This window comes from Musca autumnalis, unplaced genomic scaffold (genome assembly GCF_047663935.1).
Source record: "Musca autumnalis isolate F117 unplaced genomic scaffold, ASM4766393v1 scaffold_1, whole genome shotgun sequence".
Taxonomy (NCBI): Eukaryota; Metazoa; Arthropoda; class Insecta; order Diptera; family Muscidae; genus Musca; species Musca autumnalis.
Window position 1 is genome coordinate 284,648,874 of NW_027411644.1, and position 20,761 is coordinate 284,669,634.

Genomic DNA, 20,761 nt, shown 5'->3' on the forward strand with positions numbered 1-20,761 from the left:
TCGGATAAAGTGAAGTTTAAGAGCTCCTCTCAGTATGTTGTCCTTGCGGCTCCCTTTACGACGGTACACTGTTTTTCTTGCGCAAGTCCACGCTTCCTAAGATATTGGCCTACAAGCTCCAAGAAACCCTGACGGCACCAACCAACATTGCAAATCCGCAAAATAATTCTCGCAGGGAGTTTTTGAATGGTGCACATCTTGCACATCGTATTATTTCATCCAGCAATGTATCAGGTTGGTATATGGACTATATCAGTCCACACCTTCGGGTACCTCCCACAAAAAAAAAAATCGGAAAAAGTGAAGTTTAAGAGCTCGTCTCTGATTGTTTTGAATTTTTTTGCAAAACGTTTGGTTAGTACGTAAGATAGCCCGCGAAGGGAAAAACCGATATTGTCTAAGGGTTCAACATCGTATTATTTCCCACAGCCTCAAATTATGTCCGACTATTGACTACATAGGACCACTCTTTCGGGTACTTCCCAAACTAAGTTTGAAAAGAGAGCAGCTTTAGGACTCGACGTTTTTAAATTTTTGATAACATGTTCTGTATACGATTGATTCTTTTCTTTAGGTCAGAGGCTGGGGGTATATCTCAGTCGGCACGCCTGACTGATACATTCTTACTTGTTACAAATTAAGAAAGTGTTACCAAAGCCATGTCAAATGTAGTATACCCTTCGAAGTATATAGATTACAAAAACTTATTTGCAATTGCAGAATGTAAAATAAACTTTCAAGAGCTATTTCAGTCTTTCGCTTACAACTGAGTAATCCGCTAGTTCGCTCGCTTTATTAAAATAACTAATATGTCGATGAAGTTTTTGCATTTGTTCGGCGTTATTTTCATTATTGCGGCTGCATCTGCGGATGGCAAGTTCAAATGTCAAGATCGTTATAAACTTTGCATGAAATTATGTTGTGATAAAAATCAATTCTATAACTTTAATAAAAACCGGTGTGAGATGTTATCTAAAGATGCGAATGTATCGTGGCATAAGAAACTTAATTTGGGTCGTGACTTATTAAAACCTGTGGATTTAATGGAAGACTTTGTTTTTGAAAAACAAACAGCATGTAAAACTTCAAGAAATTTCACAAATTTTGATTATGAAATTTTAAATGTCAAAGTAAGAAAAGTGAAGATTTTAATTATTGTTTGAAATAGATATCGTTACCATAAATGCCAAAAGTCGTAACTAACAAAATAAAAATTTTACAGGAGAAGCAAAAAACGTTATAAAATGAAAAACTGTTTTATGGGATCAATCAAATATTTATGCGAGTAAGTAATGAAACCAAAACCGCGGAAACGCTTGGTTTTGGCATCCGTCATTACAACAAAATCTGCAATGTTATCCCATTTTCCGAAATGGCTTTTCTTGAATATGATCGTTTTTTTAACGTAGAAGCTTGAAATTTTGCAAGCGAATGTTTTTAGTCTTATGTCTCAATCAAAAAACTAATTTTGACTTTTTTGGAGATACGTCTTTGGGCATTTATGGTGACGATATATACATATGTAATTCACCAAAAAATACAACTCTGCACCTTCATTTGTTGTCAAAAGTTGTTGTTGCTGCGACTAAAAATTATTTCGCCTTGATTTTGTTATTATTAAAAATGTTTATTTATTTTTGATTTCTTTTATATCACACAACAATAAACGACACAAAACACAAAGATAATTCTAGACAAATGTGTTATTCGCAATATTTCAAAAGAATTTAAACATTTTTTAACATTTAGTTGAAATAACCAAAATTTGTTTTCATAATTTTGTTATGGGTAACTATGTTTTTTTGTTCAATTTCAAACTACGACAATATATTTTGACAGGAAATGGAGGTATCAGCTTGTCTTTTTGGATGACCTTCTATTTGGATCATGTATGTATATGTATATTCCCCATTGACATTTCTTTTCAGTACATTTTTGGCAATTATTGTTTTACACCATACTTCGCCAGTGCATATAAGAAATATGTTCTGCTACCCATAGATGTAGATTGCAATAAGACTGTGGAAATGAAAAATGCCCAGGTAAGTGAACAAAGTATTATGATGTGTACAAACCAGGGTTTAATATGCTAACGCCATATTAGCAAAAGCACCGAATATTTGCAGCTTTTCCTGCTAAAATTTCTCCGAAATAGGTTTAGCAACAATGAACAACGGCAACATGTAGCAACAAATTTCACAAAGATATTGCTAGCGATGCTGATGTTATTTGATATTGTCGCTATAATAAAAAAGCATCGGACATGCATACTCATATTTTGCAGCACACATGATCAACACATATCAGAAAAGAGAATAAGCAACAAAATTTCAACGGCTTAGCCATGTTTTCAGCAAACAATTGTTTTTGAGATCAGGGTTACCAGTGTAATGCATTAAAAATCACGATATAATTAATTCCACTTTTTCGTTCAAAGGACATGTGAATTTTCGGTGAAGCCGTTCAAAATATTTTTTTTTTTTATTTTTAAACAATAATAAATAGTATTCTTTAGGTTCTACCATATGATGGCTCATTTTGACATTAAATGACACCTTTTTATTACTGCGTTGGCAACCCTAGTCACTAAAAACACACTCGGTTGCTAATTCTCTGCGACGATTGGTCAGCCGACTGCTAAATATGTAGCGTGGTTGTCGATAATGCCTAACGAAAAAAAGATTAGGCGGCGAAAACGAAATAAGCAAAAGTGCACAAAAATAAATATGCGTTCGGTTGCTTATGCAGCCGTGTGTGTGAATATTGTGTAGCAGTTGAAGTGTACAGCTAATGCTAATGTTTTTAGATGCTGGCTTTTAAACCCTGGTACTAACTTATTTTTATTTCTATAAACTTGACCACAAAGAAATTCTATTGAAAAAACAATGAAATATGTACGTACATACATATGTGCAGTGGTGAGCACGCCTGTGTGCTAGCACACAGTCAAATTGTGAAAACGTACTCTTAGTTTTTTGCGAACCATAAACAATTAAAAGTTTATGGAATGTTTTATTTATATTTTTTAATAACTTCCATTGTAGACGATTTTAGACAACATTAATGTTTAAAAAATTTTGAAATAAATAATGAAACATCAAGAAAAATTAAATATAAATCCTTCCTTAAATTTGCCTCTCTCTCGATTTTGCTCAGATCTGCATATGTGTATTAGGGTTACGACTTTTTGAAATTTTCTCTTAAAAATGATTTCCAGTAGCGGGAATAAATGAACTTTTGCCTATTAATGCCTAAAATAAGGTTCATTCCATTTAAGTATTAAAAAAATGTTCCACACAAAACACTCAAAAAAGGATTTCCTGTTGCACGAATGAATGATCTTTTGCATATAAATGACTAAAATAACATGTATACTGTTTAAATATTGAAAAAAGTCACGCACGAACCACTTTCAATTGATATCCCTGCAAAATGTTCGATGCCAAAGATGCCATTTAACCATGGCACGATGGGGCCGATGACAGGTTTTTGAGGCAAAAAATCACAGGGGCAAGCTAGACCTTCAAAATTTCGTGCAGATGTTTATAATCGGCCTAGAAACTAATCTGCCAAATTTGATATCGGTTCATATATAGATATAGCTCTCATATATATGTTCGCCCGATTTCGAGTAATTGATGGACCAAACACGAAAATTCTGTCCAATTATGATGATATTTGGAATCTGTGGCGGAATTCGGAAATAAGTTTGCCAAGTTTTTTTGAAATCGGTTCAGATTTGGATATAGCTTCCATATATATATTTTCGCCCGATTTGAGGTATTTGATGCAACAAACACGCAACTTCTGTCCAATTTCGATGAAATTTGAAACGTGTGACAGGATTCGGTCTAGAAATATTTTTGCCAAATTATATTGAAATCGGTTCAGATTTGGACATAGCTCCCATATATATTTTCGCCCGATTTGATGTATTTGGTGCAACAAACACGCAAATGTGTGACGGAATTAGGTCTAGAAAAAAGTATGCCAAATTATATCGAAATCGGTTCAGAGTTGGATATAGTTCCTATACATATTTTCATCCGATTTTAGGTATTTCCTGAAGCAATCACGCTATATATTTCAAATTGTGATGAAATTTAAAGTGTCCGACGGAACTTGGTCTAGAAAACATTATTGAGACACTATATTGAAATCGGTTCAAATTTGGATATATCGTTCATAAATTTTCTCTGTCGAAGTTAATTATTTTCTCATTTTAGTTGGTTGATACCGAATTTCCTGGAGAACATAGTTAAAATATTTTTCTTTTGACAAATTTGCCGAAACGGGGGCGGCATGAAGCAAGAGCTTGGTATTGTTGCCGCCTTCATAGGAGACTTCCGAAGCAAGTTTTCTTCTTTCACTATAATCCACATTAGGACCCCTCTCTTCGTTCTAGCGTAAATACTGTGTCGCTAGCTAACCATAAGCTTTCAAATTTTAATACACAATTTCTTGACCTCCAATTTTTATCCATTTTTGGTTAAGGCGTGCAACAAATGTTATAAACTTGTTTTTTAACTCCCGTCACGAAGTTGTCTTTGACACCTCGATTAAATTTCGCAGAAATCCAATCTATAATGCGTTTAGGTTTTCGCTGATTTTCCAACCAAAAATATCCAAGTTTTTAAGTTTTACGAAATCTGGAAATTGATAATTTTTTTATTCGCAATATACGCAACACTTCTTTTCAAAATCTGTTAGCCAGCATTGTCACCTTTCACCAGATACATATTTTTACGAGAATACACCCCGATACCGAAAGTTCTACTCCAAAGAACACATGGACGATACCACAGACTTACATTTTTAATAATAATCTTAATTTAAATACCATTACCCGTATTTTCCATTTTTAAAAAATATATAATATCAAGAGATCAGCTTTGGCGCCAAAATACTTAAATTGTTTAATTACGACTGAATGTCAGAAATAAACGGAATGAAAATTGTGACATCTTTGGCAGCTTGGCATGTCGCCGGGGGCCGTTGCCAAATTGTAATTGTTTTGTTTTGGAGGTTTGAAAGTGTTAAGAATATAATTCCGTTTGTAATAAGGGGGGGATGAGCATGAGATTAGGTGTTCTGCTTTTAGGTTGCAATATATGATTTTATTATGATGCCGAACAGACGTTTTCCGTCAAATTCGCCTACTTTTTATTTATAAGGGAGAATCCGTGACAGACGTTGAACGTCCAATCTGGAAATCTTCCCGAATAATATTATTTATAATAAAATATAATTTTATATTGATATCCCAATAAAACCCCAAATGAAAGCGGGTATTGTATTTTTAGAAGTCTTTATTTGACGACGATCACAAGCAGAATGAATTGATTTTAGAAATGATCATCACTTATAAGAATTTTACAATGTGACAAAATAAAGTTAACGGGAACAAAATGAGACAAAGAGTACATAGGGATTAAAACATATTCATTTGTTGTTACAAAATATCAATTGAGTGTTTTTTGTTTTATAAAAAGAGACATTGAGAACATTTGAATGATAATAGATTTGTTGTTACAAAATATTAAATGAGTGTTTCAATAACAAAATGAGAGAAACCAATAATTATAGCAAATGAGTGCAAATGAGTATAATTGTAATAAACGAAAACAATTATGATCAAATAAATAGCAGTCAAATAATAGTAAAATAATTGAAGTAAATGCATTTCGTGCTTTATCTATAAACATGAATAAACATAAAATAACTTCTTGTAAAATATATGGGCAAAACTGCCAATTATTTCATATTCCATTTCCAAAAAATTGATTTTTTTCTTTTCGCGCTACATCAACGATTTTTGGTACATAGGATAAGAAAAAATTCCCCTGTACAAATCCGCTCGCGAGCAAATTTTTGGTTGTTGCGGACAAAAGTTATCGCGGTTTTACTTCTGCTTTTAACAAAAAATTATTATAAAAATGGTAATTACATTAACGCGCGCAAATCTCACTAGAAATGTATCTCGAGGTGACTTGAGTTTTAAGAATGCATAATATTTGGTAAATGTTACTCAGTATTCGCGGAATGTATAATAAATTGATAAATTATTGAATGTAAGTCAACTTTTTTTCAAAATAAAGGTCAATTTACCCGCTATAAAATTACGAAAAAATTGTATGGAAGCAAAACTTCACGGCGAATCAAATGAGACTAAAATCATACAGATTAGTATTATAGTTTCGATTTCGCAGCCAAAATAAACACATATTTTGGTTAAAAAAATAATTCTTTGTTTGAAAAAATTATTTTTCACATTCATTATGTAGTATAAGATGTTGGAAAAATGTATAGGAATACTTCCTTTATTTTGCTTAAATCTCCCATTAAAATATACGGATTTTGCTTTATAGACATTCATATAAAATATTTCCTATTGAGGAAGATAATTGGATTGCTGAGGATATATCTCAAGGCTTCTAAAATGGAAATAGAGGTCACATAACCCATTTTAATTTATATGTATTTTAAAATACGTGTAAATCGCGTAATTATCAAAATCATTTTGTCCGCATGTGATTTTCATGTACAGCAAGACCATATCTTTTAATTTGTATATATTTTTCGAAATATAATTTGGACACAAAGATGTAGCATCGGCTGCATCTTAGCATTAAAAAACCTATAAAACATCGCTAATTTGCGCAAAGTTCATACAATTTCGTTCCGCATCCGGTTTTAGTGTCACCATGAAAATCTGCATCGATATATACCTATTTCAAGGCAATCAGTCAAGAACCGTGGATGTAGCATCACACACTATTTTTGGGATAAAATGAATGTAGTTCCCTTATCAGTGAAGTTTTTAAATCTCTGTTTCCGCAAAAAGGAAGATGCTGCACTAGTTTTTTCATAGCAGTGCAAGCGGCCGACAGAATACGCGATAAAATGCGCGATATTTTCAAAAACAATATTAGGTGATTTTCCTACCTTGGAATTTCTCGTATCTCGCGTTTTAGAAGATGGATTTTAACGAGTAATGATTTATTAGATCCGTAACGTAAAAATCCAAAATTTGCAATCATGCACGAGTAAGTCGAAGGCCAATTATACAAATTAGACCCGAAATATATGATTTTTAGAAATTTGTTCGCACAAAATTTTTGTATTTGGATGCAGATTTCTCTGAAGCTGTGTAGGCTACATTCACGACACATATATGAAATAAATCAGAATCGTGAGGTCTTCATTCCTATATATGATTTTTTGAAAAACCTGTTTGCGGAACGAAATTATAAGAAAATTTCAAAAAACACTTAACATCTGGCTTCAAAATGTCAGCATCATTTAATGGTAGACGCAGATCAAATTTTGAAAAGTTATACATTGGTGGGATGATCCTTATTTAGTTGGCTTCTAGTTTCACTTTGACAGGAAAATCGGGAAAAATGTGGTTTAATCACAAATCGAAAGAAAACAAAAAAAGGCACGTTGGCTTCAACCCACTTTTACCCATTTTTTAACATAAATATAGCCACAGCTTCCACGCAAATCAACTTTGAAGGCCAATATTTTTTGCCAAGACTAAAAACATTTCATTTAAACCAAAAGCATTTAAATTGTAAAATATACAACCACTATTCGCGAGTTATAAAAGGGTAAACCTTGGCTTCAACGATGTTAAATTTTCAATAATATTGCCCATATATGTAGTATAATAGTCAGCTTGTTACAACCTCCCCCTCTGCCATAGAAGTCGTCCCGACGATGTGGCAGCATCTAAGTCATCATCTTAGCTTTTCGTGGGCGGAGCACTCTTCCAGTGTCGTATGTATTGTTGGAATTGCTATTATTTGCTTCAGTGGTTGTTGTATTATTACAGTCTTGTTGTTTGTCTTTGGAGATCTGAATATTGTCAATGTTTCTATCGTTGTTCTGTACTGACGAACTTGTGGGATTTGTTGATTTTGCAGCTGGACGACCCCTTTTTCTTAGTGGGTATATAGGTTTATTGGTTTGTCCACCAAATGATGTTAAATGAGATGCATGGTATGTTCCAATGGGTATTTCAGGATTTTCAATGGATGCAATTATATAACATGTAGAACCCTTTTTCCCAGTTACTACATATGGTCCGTCCCTCCGGGGTACGAACTTCGATGTGATGTTTTTGCCAGCATTACTTAAAACATGTGTTGCAACTAGAACCTTGTCTCCAATATTGAATTCAGAACCCTTTCTACGTTTTAAATCTGCATACACTTTGTTTCGGTCTTGTAACTTTTCCACAGATTCATTTGCTGTATCCAAGAAATGTGCCATTTTCAACAAATAAGGCGTGATTTGTGGTATAAAGTTCTCGGACAAAATAACAGCTTTTAAGTCCAGGTTTACTTCTATGGGACTCCTTAATTCACGTCCAAAGGTTAAATACGCTGCCGAATACCCTGTGCTCTCGCATTTAGCAGTATTTTGCATAATTGCCGATATGAACTGCGGACCATTATCGGTATGAATCCGTCTTGGAACTCCGTATCGCAATATTATATAATTTAGTATGATTTTGGAGCAAAGTTCAGCAGTGGCCTCTTTTATTGCAAACATTTCAACCCAACGACTGCATATATCCTCTATGACCAGAATCCATTGATTACCTTTTTGTGTTCGTGGCAACGGGCCAACGAGATCAATAGCAATAACTTCGAATCTTTGTCTACTTGATACAGTTTGAAGTAATCCTGCCGGCTTTAAGTTGGATGGCTTATAACGTTGACATTCCAGACATTCTTTCACGTATTTCGCTATTTCACTTCGCATTTTTGGCCAGTAGTAGTTTTGAGTTATTCTGTGAGTTGTGCGATCAACGCCATAATGGCCAGCCATTGGGTCGTCGTGGTATCTCTTAAGTATGTCTGCACGCATTGACTTTGGAATGACCAACTGACCTGACTCAGAATCCTGATCTGCACAATATCTATATAATACGCCATCTACTAACAGGTATCCTCGGCCTGTATATCGTAAGACATTATCGTCGTTCGCTTCAAATGAATCAATTATTTCCTTGATATCACTGTCTTCCAATTGTAAATTTCGTACTTCTGCAGCGCCTTTTCTAGGGAAATCAATTGATATGGAAAAGCATTCACATTTAGTGTCGGTGTGGGTTTCTACTGGACAGGGAGGACGCGAAAGGGTATCTGCTACAACATTTTGTTTTCCGGGGGTATACACAAATTTTATGTTGAATGATTGTAGCTCGAGAGCCCATCTTGCCAATCGTCCTGTTGGTGATTTTATTGAAAAGAGCCATCTTAATGGCTGATGGTCTGTTAGGACATTTATAGTGGAACCTTCAATGTAGCCTCGAAATTTCTTCACAGCCCAAACAACTGCTAACGCCTCTCTCTCCGTAGTGGAGTAATTACGCTCGGCAGGCAACAGCAAACGGCTGGCATATTCTATGGGGTGTTCATTCTCTTTCTCCCCCTGCATCAAAACTGCCCCAAGCGCATAGTCGCTGGCATCTGTTTTTAAATTGAATGGTTTATCTTCATCGACTTGTTTAAGAATTGGTGGAGATGTCAACATCATTTTTAATTTCTCAAACGCTTGTTGTTGATCTTCCGCCCAAATAAATTTAGCGTCTGCTTTAAATTTTTAGGGCGTGGTCTCTGCATAATAGCACTCGTTTTATCTGGGTCTGGCATCAGTCCATTAACCGTTAAAATATGACCAAGATACTTAACTTCTGACCTGCAGAAGAAAGACTTATCACGGTTAAGCTGGAGCTTGAATTTCCGTACTTTTTCGAAAACCAATTGTAGATCATTTATATGACTCTCAAAACTTTTAGAGCATATAATAATATCGTCTAAGTAAGCCAAAATCAAAACTTGCGGAAGACTATTTTTGAGCTTATCTATAAGTCTTTGAAAAGTTGCCGGAGCATTTTTGAGTCCAAATGGCATTCTCTTAAATATATAAATCCCAAAAGGTGTAGTAAATGCTGTTTTAATCATATCTGAAGTGGCCAATTTTATCTGCCAATAACCTGATTTCAAATCTATAGTTGACATATATGACGTGGCTTTGGCTGCATGCAATAAGTCGTCCATACGAGGTAAGGGATATTTGTCGGTTATTGTGATGGCATTTAATTTTCTATAATCTACGCATACACGAATTTCACCTGTTTTCTTTGGGATGATGACCACTGGGAAAGCCCACGGGGATTCTCCTTCTACAATAATGTCTTTTTGCAACATGTCAGCAATTTCTACTTTTAGCTTTTCTCTCATAGCTGGAGAAAGTCTGTATGGAGGACATGATATTGGAGCATTATTGCCGGTATTTATGGAATGTTCAATATATGGAACTGTCTCCATTTTGTCTTCGAAGACGTCCTTTACACTCGTTAAAAGGTTTTCAACCGCTTCTTTCTCATTCACAGACAAATTTGTTCCTTCTTGATCCTTAAGCGTGAAATCAAACGCATTTAGCTCTAATGTTTCTTCTGAATCTCTTCTACGTTTCAAGGGAGGAGGAAACAATTTTGCATCAAACTCAGGCAGATAGTTTTGTGGGACAGAGTCTTCAAAAATTCGATTTATTGATCTGGGCGAGTAATCAGTCACGTTGTTAGATGTGGTAACCTTTTTGTTATTGGTTTGCTCGAACCAGGACAAATAACTATTTACTTCATTATGCTTCTTAACATTAGTATGTGTTATTGGCATCGAACTAATTTCTCCAGGTTTGTTCATTTTGAACTCAAAATGTTTATTTGGTTCATCTTTGAAATGCCAACATCTATCTGCCAGATCTAAAACTATATTGGCTTGTTCCATAAAATCTATTCCAATCAGCGTTCGATTATCTCTAGCTTTTGGTAAGCATGTAAAACGTATTTTCCGCAATCGTTTGCCTACGACAATTTTAACTATGGTCGAAAACACTGTTTCCTGGCGTGGTATGCCATCAGCTAAAACTATTTCTGCTGAAACACTTTGGAATTCGAACTTTCTCTCCCTGAGTTTTTGAAAAAGTTGATATCCCGCCACACTGGTTCGGGCTGCTGTATCAAAATAAGCTTCACCGTTCATGCCTTCTATGTTGACAGCAACTGTTGGAACGTTTCTGCCGACAACGGTAGTTGAAAGAGAATTGAAATCCAATTTTTCTGGACTACTGTTTTAGTGTTTTTGTTATTGTTGCAGTTGGGGCAGTTTGCTCTAAAATATCCTGCTGCACCACAACCGTAGCAATTGATTGTCTGCTCTCGTTCTTTTATGTTACCTCTCCTGTCCGATTCAATCTTTTTGTAACATGTATCAATTGTGTGATTTTTCTTTCGGCAAAAAGAGCATCTATTGGTAGGCTTTTCAAACGATTCTGGTCTTGGTTTAGGCATTTTGTTTTCTTCGAGAAACATTTCAATATTTCTAGCCTTGTGGAGCAGATCTTGAAAAGACCTTACATCATCTCTAGATAATTTCTCCCTTATGGAAACATTCAATTGAAAGAATATCATATTGATCATGGTGTTCTCAGACAATCTTTCCGAAAGTTGAGCAAAGAGCCGACGTTTTCGACATACAAAAGAGTCAGTGGATTCGAGCATTTTCTGCTTATCTTGTGTTATTTCGGCAAATATGCGCCAATCTGGTTTTGGGGGTGAAAATGCTTTGCGCAAAAAATCAATAGCCATATCAAAATTTGTAGCCTCATGTTGGACTCCTTGCCACCATGTGGACGCATAACCTTCCAATAGCAACGGAAAACTGGTTAATGCTAAATTGTCTGGCACGTTTTGGGCCTCTTTGTAGACAAGTATCGTGGCTATGAAATCTTCGACTTTCGTGGCGTTACGACCACCGTTAAATCTTGCACTACAATTTACAAAGGACGTTTTTGGTTAAGGCTTTGCATTAAAATTATTCATCAGTTGATGGAATTGGTCCTGGGTAAGTGTCACATTTACGGGGTTATTGTTGGAATGACTACTATTAGCAAATATACTTGAATTTTGCGACATACTAGAAGAATGTGCTGATAATATGGGTGCTGGACGGACATTTGGCGAAACATTTACGTTTTGCAATAATGGATTTGCATTCTCGTTACCACCGTTTTGTGCAACATCCATATTTTGAGGTGGATTTGGATTCTCGTTACCAGCGTTTTGGGCAACATCCATATTTTGAGCTGGGATAGGAGCATTATGTGCTGAGCTTGCAGCGAAATTCTGATTTATCGAAGCCATATTAGAGACAGTACGTGGAATACCCCTAGGTTGACTTGATAAATCGCCATAATATCTCCAAATTATGTGGATAATTTATTGTTGGGCGCCAATGTAATAAGGGGGGATGAGCATGAGATTAGGTGTTCTGCTTTTAGGTTGCAATATATGATTTTATTATGATGCCGAACAGACGTTTTCCGTCAAATTCGCCTACTTTTTATTTATAAGGGAGAATCCGTGACAGACGTTGAACGTCCAATCTGGAAATCTTCCCGAATAATATTATTTATAATAAAATATAATTTTATATTGATATCCCAATAAAACCCCAAATGAAAGCGGGTATTGTATTTTTAGAAGTCTTTATTTGACGACGATCACAAGCAGAATGAATTGATTTTAGAAATGATCATCACTTATAAGAATTTTACAATGTGACAAAATAAAGTTAACGGGAACAAAATGAGACAAAGAGTACATAGGGATTAAAACATATTCATTTGTTGTTACAAAATATCAATTGAGTGTTTTTTGTTTTATAAAAAGAGACATTGAGAACATTTGAATGATAATAGATTTGTTGTTACAAAATATTAAATGAGTGTTTCAATAACAAAATGAGAGAAACCAATAATTATAGCTCTGTTCCAGAACTAAAAAGTTTTTACAATTTTTACCACTTTTACACATTTTGCGTTCCCGTACACAAAATTTATATGAAAATCGTTTACGACTTTTACAACTTTTACGACTTTTACCACTTTATAAAGTACGGGAACAAGCCATATAGCAAATGAGTGCAAATGAGTATAATTGTAATAAACGAAAACAATTATGATCAAATAAATAGCAGTCAAATAATAGTAAAATAATTGAAGTAAATGCATTTCGTGCTTTATCTATAAACATGAATAAACATAAAATAACTTCTTGTAAAATATATATGTAGTATAATAGTCAGCTTGTTACACGTTATTATTTGATTTCAATCACTGGCTTGAAAAAATGACTTTTTGCCTCAAAAACCTGACATTGGACCCATCGTGCATGGGTGCAAGTGATCTGGTATGTCATCTTTTTAGCATCTTCATCGATGAATTTTATATGAGCGTAGACCCCAAAAGATGCTATTCATTTTGGGATCCAAAGCATGTCATTTTCACCAACCCATGGCAATGACACTATCATTACGACGAGAGTTTTAAGAACTAGGGATACGTAAAATCGATTTCGGTTAATCGACTAATCGATTATTAGCCGTAAAATTTATAAAAGTCGTAGTCGACTATTGGATTTTCGAGAACCGGATAATCGATTATTCTTAATCGAGTTTCGGAAGACGGAGTCAACTATTATTCCTAGTCCATTATTATTCGTAGTCTACTATTAATCGCGGTCGACTATTAGTCGTAGTTGACTATTGGGCGTGCGAAAACCGCGTAATCGAACGTACTTTTTTATAAATATAACCATCACGGATCGCATCAACGAAAATGATCGATTATAATCGGTTTTCGGCGGTTAACGATTAATCGAAAGTCGACTTTTTGAACACTCTCAAATAATCGACTAACCGAAAATCGAGTTTTAAGTTTTTCACAAAAACCGAATGATCGAAAAACCGATTATAGCACTTCACTGTGTATCCCTATCAGGAACGTTGGTTGTGATTTCGAGTCTCCGACAACATCAAGCCTATTGTAAATAATTAAAAATTATGTTTAGGAAAATGTGTATAAATAAAAACACAAAATTCATATCTATTGGATCGATGGAATGGGTTCAAATGCTGATGAATAGATCGGATCTTTCACGACTTCCTTTATATGGGTTCAAATGCTGATGAAAAGATTGGATCTTTCACGACCTTCTTTGCATTGGTTCAAATGCTTGAACCATTGTCCCATGCTGGACAAGGGAGACTTATCTCATATCAATGAGTGTACCCTGAGGGTTATTTTACAAATTGTTGATGTTGCCTGGCCTGGGAATCTAACCCACGACCTTCAGCGTGCATACCATTGCACCACGGTGGCACCCGCCAAGTGTATATTAAACTTTAAATGGGCTCTCTAGCGTGATAATGGTTACACCACATACAATTAAAACTGTGGATGAAAGAAAAAAACGGTTCAGTAGTTTTTGCAGAGAAAATTTATATTGAAAATTAAAAAAGTGGACGTGGTAAAATTTTCTTTCCATACAAACCTAAGTTGGGTTATGACGGCATTTGATTTTAATTCATAGAGATATGGAGTTTTTTTTCAAATATGGCAAAGGGAAATTCAAGAGAATACACATCTTATTTTCACCGTAGGCCATCCCTGTACATTCCCTGAAAATGACAGGAAAATCGGTTCAGTAGTATTGTAGATGTTGTGACGTAGGGGATGGAAGCTACCAAGCAACGGTCCTGACCGGTTTTAACATGGCAAAGCCCAGGATTTATCTTGGTCCCTCTTTCATCTCAAGTGGACACTGACCTCCACGTGGTGTCACCTGGGAAACTGCCTTTAACACCCGTTAAAGGTAGTGAGCTAACATGTGCCGCGCGTTCACCCATAAGAACGTTAAAAACTTGGGTTTGGGCGTCGGGTTAGTAACCCTCCCCTAGAAAAAACATACTACTATGAAAAAACGAAAGAAAAGAAAAACAAACCCCTCTAAAGTTGACGAACCCCGCAAACGTTTTAAGGACCATGATCTGCGAATCTGCACCTGGAATGTTCGCACTCTTTATAGAGAAGGTGCAGTCTTCGCATTGGCAGACGTACTTGAAAAGTACAAGACCGATATTACTGCCATACAGGAAATACGATGGATTGGGAAAGGCGTCGCAACAACACCTAAAGGTGACGCACTGTATTATAGCTGCCATGACGTAAAGCATGAATTTGGTTGTGGATTCGTAGTTAGTCGGAGACTAAAACATCTGGTATCCAGCTTCACTCCAGTGAATGAAAGACTTGCTGCAATTCGGATAAAAGCTAAATTCTTCAACATCAGCTTTATTTGCGCTCATGCTCCCACTGAAGAAAAGGACGAACAGACCAAAGATATATTTTACGAGCGCTTAGAAGAAACATATGACCGTTGCCCTGCCCATGACATTAAAATCATTCTAGGCGATTTTAATGCCAAAATTGGAAAGGAGAATATCTTTGGCCCAACAGTCGGGAAATTCAGTCTCCACAGCGAAACATCTGACAATGGTATGAGGCTGATAGACTTTGCAGCTGCAAAAAACATGGTAGTTAGCAGTACCAGATTTAATCATCTCGATATTCATAAGGGCACCTGGCTGTCTCCAGATCAGAAAACAAGAAACCAAATTGATCATGTTGTGATAGATGGAAGACATTCATCGAGCGTGTTGGATGTACGATCGTTCCGAGGCGCAAACATTGATTCGGACCACTACCTTGTTGCAGCAAAGGTACCTATCCGTCTAAACGTTGCAAATAAAGCACGAACAGACACAACGCGGAAGTTGGACATCGATAGGCAGCAAACACAACAGATAGCCACAGCATATTCCACTCAACTAGCCCAATTGCTTAATCAAAGCACTCCTCATCCCGATAACATATCAGCGCAATGGCAAAGCATTGCCCACTCCATGCAAACAGCCGCAAAATCCATACTATGATACCAGAGACCTCCACCAAGGAATCCATGGTATGATGAGGAGTGTCGTGCTGCCACCGAAGAGAAAAATGCGGCATATAGGGCTACTTTACAATCCGTAGCAACGCGTAGCGCACGAGAGAGATACAGGGAGAAAAGGAGAGACGAGAAACGTCTTTTCCGCAGGAAAAAGAGAGAGATGGAAAAGCGGGAGTGTGAAAAAATCGAGATGTACAGGAGCCAGAATGAAGTCCGAAAATTCTACCAAAGAGTGAAACATCAAACAGATGGCTTTGGTGCAGGCAGAGAGACCAGCAGGAGACCAGCAAGGTAATTTGGTAACTGATACAGATAGTGTACTCAGGATATGGAAAGAACATTTTTCAAATCTGTTGGTATCCAATAGCAGCGAAGACGACGAAGATACCACAGTCCCAATCCCAGAAGATGGTATTGAATGTATACCGCCCAGCCAAGATGAGGTAAAGACAGCAATAAATCGGCTGAAGAATAATAAGGCAGCAGGGGTCGATGGCTTACCAGCCGAGCTGTTCAAAACCGGAGGCGACACGCTGATAAGGTGTATTCATCAGCTAGTTAGCTCCATCTGGCAGGAAGAACGCGTACCCGACGATTGGAACCTGAGTATCCTGTGCCCCGTCCACAAGAAGGGAGATAAGACTGTATGCTCTAACTATAGGGGCATAAGTCTACTCCCTATTGCCTACAAGATCATGTCAGGGATATTGTGCGAACGACTAAAGCCTATGGTCAACGAGATAATTGGACCATACCAATGCGGCTTTAGACCTGGCAAGTCCACCATTGACCAGATATTTACCCTGCGGCAAATCCTGGAGAAGACCCAAGAGATGCAGATCGACACCTACCACCTTTTTGTCGATTATAAAGCAGCCTTTGACAGCCCGCTGCGTTCCAAGGTATTCCAAGCCATGTCTGAATTTGGTATCCCCGCAAAGCTCATCCGGCTTTGTAAAATGACTTTAACTGACACGAGGTCCTCAGTTAAAATAGGAAAGAACCTCTCCGAAGAGTTTGGTACCAAAAGAGGTTTCAGACAAGGAGACAGCCTTTCGTGTGACCTCTTCAACATCCTGCTAGAAAAGGTTATACGAGAGGCAAACGTCAAAAGAAGTGGCACAATCTACACCAATAGTCACATGTTACTTGCTTATGCTGATGATATAGACATCATGGGCCGATCAGTAAAAGAAGTAACTGATACCTTTATAAAGGTCGAAGGAGAATCTGCTAAGGTGGGTCTGGCGGTAAACGGTGAGAAGACCAAGTTGATGGTGTCGACGCGCAATGCGTCCATTGAGATAGGACCACCTTTTGAAGTTGGTTCCTATAATTTTGAGGTAGTAAAAGACTTCGTATACCTCGGCACCTCCGTAAACACAACAAACGACATCAGTTGTGAAATAAAAAGAATAATTGTATTGGCCAACAGATGCTACTTTGGTTTAAGTAAGCAGTTTAAAAACAAAGCCACATCTCGTCCAACAAAAATAACGCTCTACAAAACACTGATACTACCCGTGCTGATGTATGGCTCCGAAGCCTGGGTACTTGCGCAAGCAGACATGGCTGTGCTTGGTGTGTTTGAGAGAAAAATTCTTCGAAAGATCTACGGACCAATCTGCGTTGACGGTGAATATCGACGTCGCATGAACCACGAGCTGTATCTGCTATACAACGACATCAATATAGTTAAACGTATCGAGATGCAGCGATTGCGTTGGCTAGGCCATATCATAAGAATGAGCGATGATGAACCCGCTAAAAAGGCGTATGAATACATGCCACATGGCGGTGCACGCAGAATTGGCAGGCCAAGGAATAGATGGCGCAAACAAGTGGATGATGAGATGAAAAGGCGCGGTATTCCAGAGTGCAAAGCAACAAATAGAGAGGAATGGAGATCTCTTCTTAGTTCGGCCTATAGAACAAATGTTCTGTAATGGGCCAGCTAAGTAAGTAAGTAACATATTTTAAAAAATGGACGTGTCAAGCTTTTGGGTCCTGAAAAAGTGGGTAAGGTTGGAGACACAACCATAATTGTCTCGCAAAAAAAAACTATTTTCAAAGAAAAGTGCGGAAACTTTTGTTCTATGCCCTGATTTTTTCCACTATCAGGGCAATGCCGTTAAAGGCTAGTCTAATATGGGGTAAGGCTGATATCATTAGATTGTTTGTACGTACTCTAGATATAACCGTTAATGATTTTTCATAGACATTTTGTGGAAATAACTTCAAAAACTAGAAATTTATAGCTAAATAGTCAACAAATGGACATTAATTACAATCATGCCAAAACTACATCAAGAACATCATTTTATCTATCGAAATCCATGACAAAACTACTGAAAACAATAGGGAACCAATTACATATTCCTCCATTATGATTACTAAAATAGCATAAAAATCGAAAAAAATCGAAATTATTAATTGATTATTGTGGTGCATCATTTCCAATGCTCAATTTAAAAAAAGTAAAATTTTAGTATAACGGTACTGTAAACGGAATATTTTTGTATGTCATCTTAAAGACAACTTTTCAGCCTACAAAATTGTTTTTTGAATTGTTAAAAAATCTCAACTCGTTTCCAAGTTATCAACGTTTACATTTTTTTTTATTTCAGATTGTATTATTTTCAGTGACAGTCACTGTATATAAATTTCTGGCAGATTTTAGTAAACAATTTTTAATCAGAGTTATCTTTTTCATTTCCAGGAAATATCTGTGGCTGCCGCTCAAAACAGGCACATAGCTATATTCTTCACAATTATCTTCGGCACAATGGTATTTGCAGTGCTGACCATGTCGATATACGGATCCATTAAGGAATTACGACAAAGTATGCTAACTAAACTCTTTGAAAGCTAAGGAATATCTGTAATACCATCGTTAATCATAAATTTGATGCTTTTTTATGACATATTCTATCCATTTATTAAATCAAAATATTTTGGTGAGCTTTTTAACCCATGAAATTGTTTGTTAACATTTTTGGCATAAATACTGAGTCTTAACTTTGTATCTTTTTTAGCGATTATTGGTGGTATATACCTGTACCTTTCCTTAGCCGCTGCACTTTGGTCCAATGTTATATGTTACGAACTGATAAGCAATGCGAAAAAATTGAATCCTAGGCACGATTTAAGAGAAATTTGGAAACGTTTTCTATGGTATTCTTTGTTTGTTTGGGGTCTATCGTTGGCATTGTTGCTACCACTCTTGCACTCTGACGTCAGGGATTCAGTATATGGAAATGGTAAATACTTATTAACAACAATACATACACCGTAATTCATTGATTTTCATCGTTAATATATTTGATTTTTATGTCTAGTGATTGACATCACTTTTTTGACTTTCAATTTTATACTTTTTTGCTTGCTTGCGTTTGAAATCCTTAGAAGCAGATTTCAAGTTGCAAAATTAGAATATGGAAGCTATAAAATAATGAAAAAGTAAGTATATATGTACATATGTTTGTATATGTAACCAAAAACCAACCAATATCTTTTGTTCTCCATATTCCTGTGCCATTTACATACATCTTTCTTCCTTAGTTTTGCCTTTTGTTTTCTTACTTTACTACGTCTGGCAACCATGATGGGACTATCGCAGGTCACCTTCTACTTTGCAAGTGTTGTTGGTATGAATACGACTCCGTTCTTAAGGACATACCTTTACATAATAGGTGCGGTCTCTCTGGTGAATGCAATTTGGATTTTTCTACTATTTGTATTCAAACGAAACGTTTTGGATATTCTAAAATCAAAGTAAGTAGCAAAATGGCTAAATCTGTTAATAAACAAAACCCTAACGTTGATATTTAACATTTTCAGATTTGCTTGTTTTTGTTGTCGTTCAAAACAAATCGATGTCAAACATGAATTAGCTATCTTACCAGTATAAAACAAACGTTTAGTAAATGTATACAAAATGAAGGCAATGATAATGGTTCTTTAAAATAAATACGCTTATAACTTATATTACCTTAAAATAAAAAACATGTAGTTACGAATGTAATTGATGGGTTTAAGTTAGATTAGATGAATTTCCGTTAATTTAAAAATTTGAATTGTATTAAGCAGTGACTTTATTATGTTTACAAAAATAACTACTGTATAGGAGTTTCTCAAACCTACAGGTTCTTTCCACGTTATTGATGTGCTTTTGTTTCCATTTGTTTGGCATAATCATGCACACGGTGCTGTTGTACCAAATTTAATTGAAAGGTGCTTACACCTACAGTGGTCATAGATGAAAAAATAAAAAAAAGGCGGAGCGCAACTGGTCGTTTTAACGCCACAAAAAAAAATATTGCAAAAATTGAAGCAGAACTCTGATTTGGATATTTTTTCTGGGGTTTTTTGCATTTGTATAGTATTGTCTGTTATCTGTCATATCACACTAATAAAGATTCATTTGACCTATGCATTTCCACGCAATTGACCTAAAACCCAAGCTATTAAAAAAATCGACTTTCTTGTCATTTTCGACTTTTGATGAAAAATTTAAATATGAGATAAAAATTTAATCATAAATAGCTGTGTTCCTTACGTTAAAGTTTCTTCAAGTTTTACCATTTTTAACTCGGAAAGCGTTCCTTAACCCCAAAAAGTAGTAAAACTGGAAGTAATTTTTAAGAGAGTGAGAGAGGAGAGAGAGCCAAAATGGCTCTCTCTTTTACTACTCTCTGCTCGACAAATTACTTACTACTTACTTACTTAGCTGGCCCATTACAGAACATTTGTTCCATACGCCGAACTAAGAAAAGATCTCCATTTCTCTCTATTTGTTGCTTCGCACTCTGGAATAACGCGCCTTTTCATCTCATTATTCACTTGTTTGCGCCATCTATTCCTTGGCCTGCCAATTCTGCGTGCACCGTCAAG

At 36.1% G+C, this 20,761-nt stretch overlaps 1 protein-coding gene and 1 long non-coding RNA gene across 2 annotated transcripts in view; one reads left to right on the forward strand and one right to left on the reverse strand.

Moving 5' to 3' along the window:
- The window catches only part of LOC141389664 (uncharacterized), a 68,680-nt gene that overhangs the window by 13,856 nt on the left and 34,063 nt on the right, over positions 1 to 20,761 (reverse strand). The gene's annotated exons all lie outside the window — the stretch shown is intronic.
- Positions 810 to 19,843, forward strand: LOC141390888 (uncharacterized). The gene is made up of 7 exons (XM_073963822.1): positions 810 to 1,130; positions 1,929 to 2,042; positions 18,588 to 18,825; positions 18,904 to 19,128; positions 19,207 to 19,327; positions 19,430 to 19,642; positions 19,709 to 19,843. Exons 1-3 carry the CDS (start codon positions 810 to 812, stop codon positions 18,738 to 18,740), a joined length of 588 nt encoding a protein of 195 aa, XP_073819923.1. The 3' UTR covers positions 18,741 to 18,825; positions 18,904 to 19,128; positions 19,207 to 19,327; positions 19,430 to 19,642; positions 19,709 to 19,843.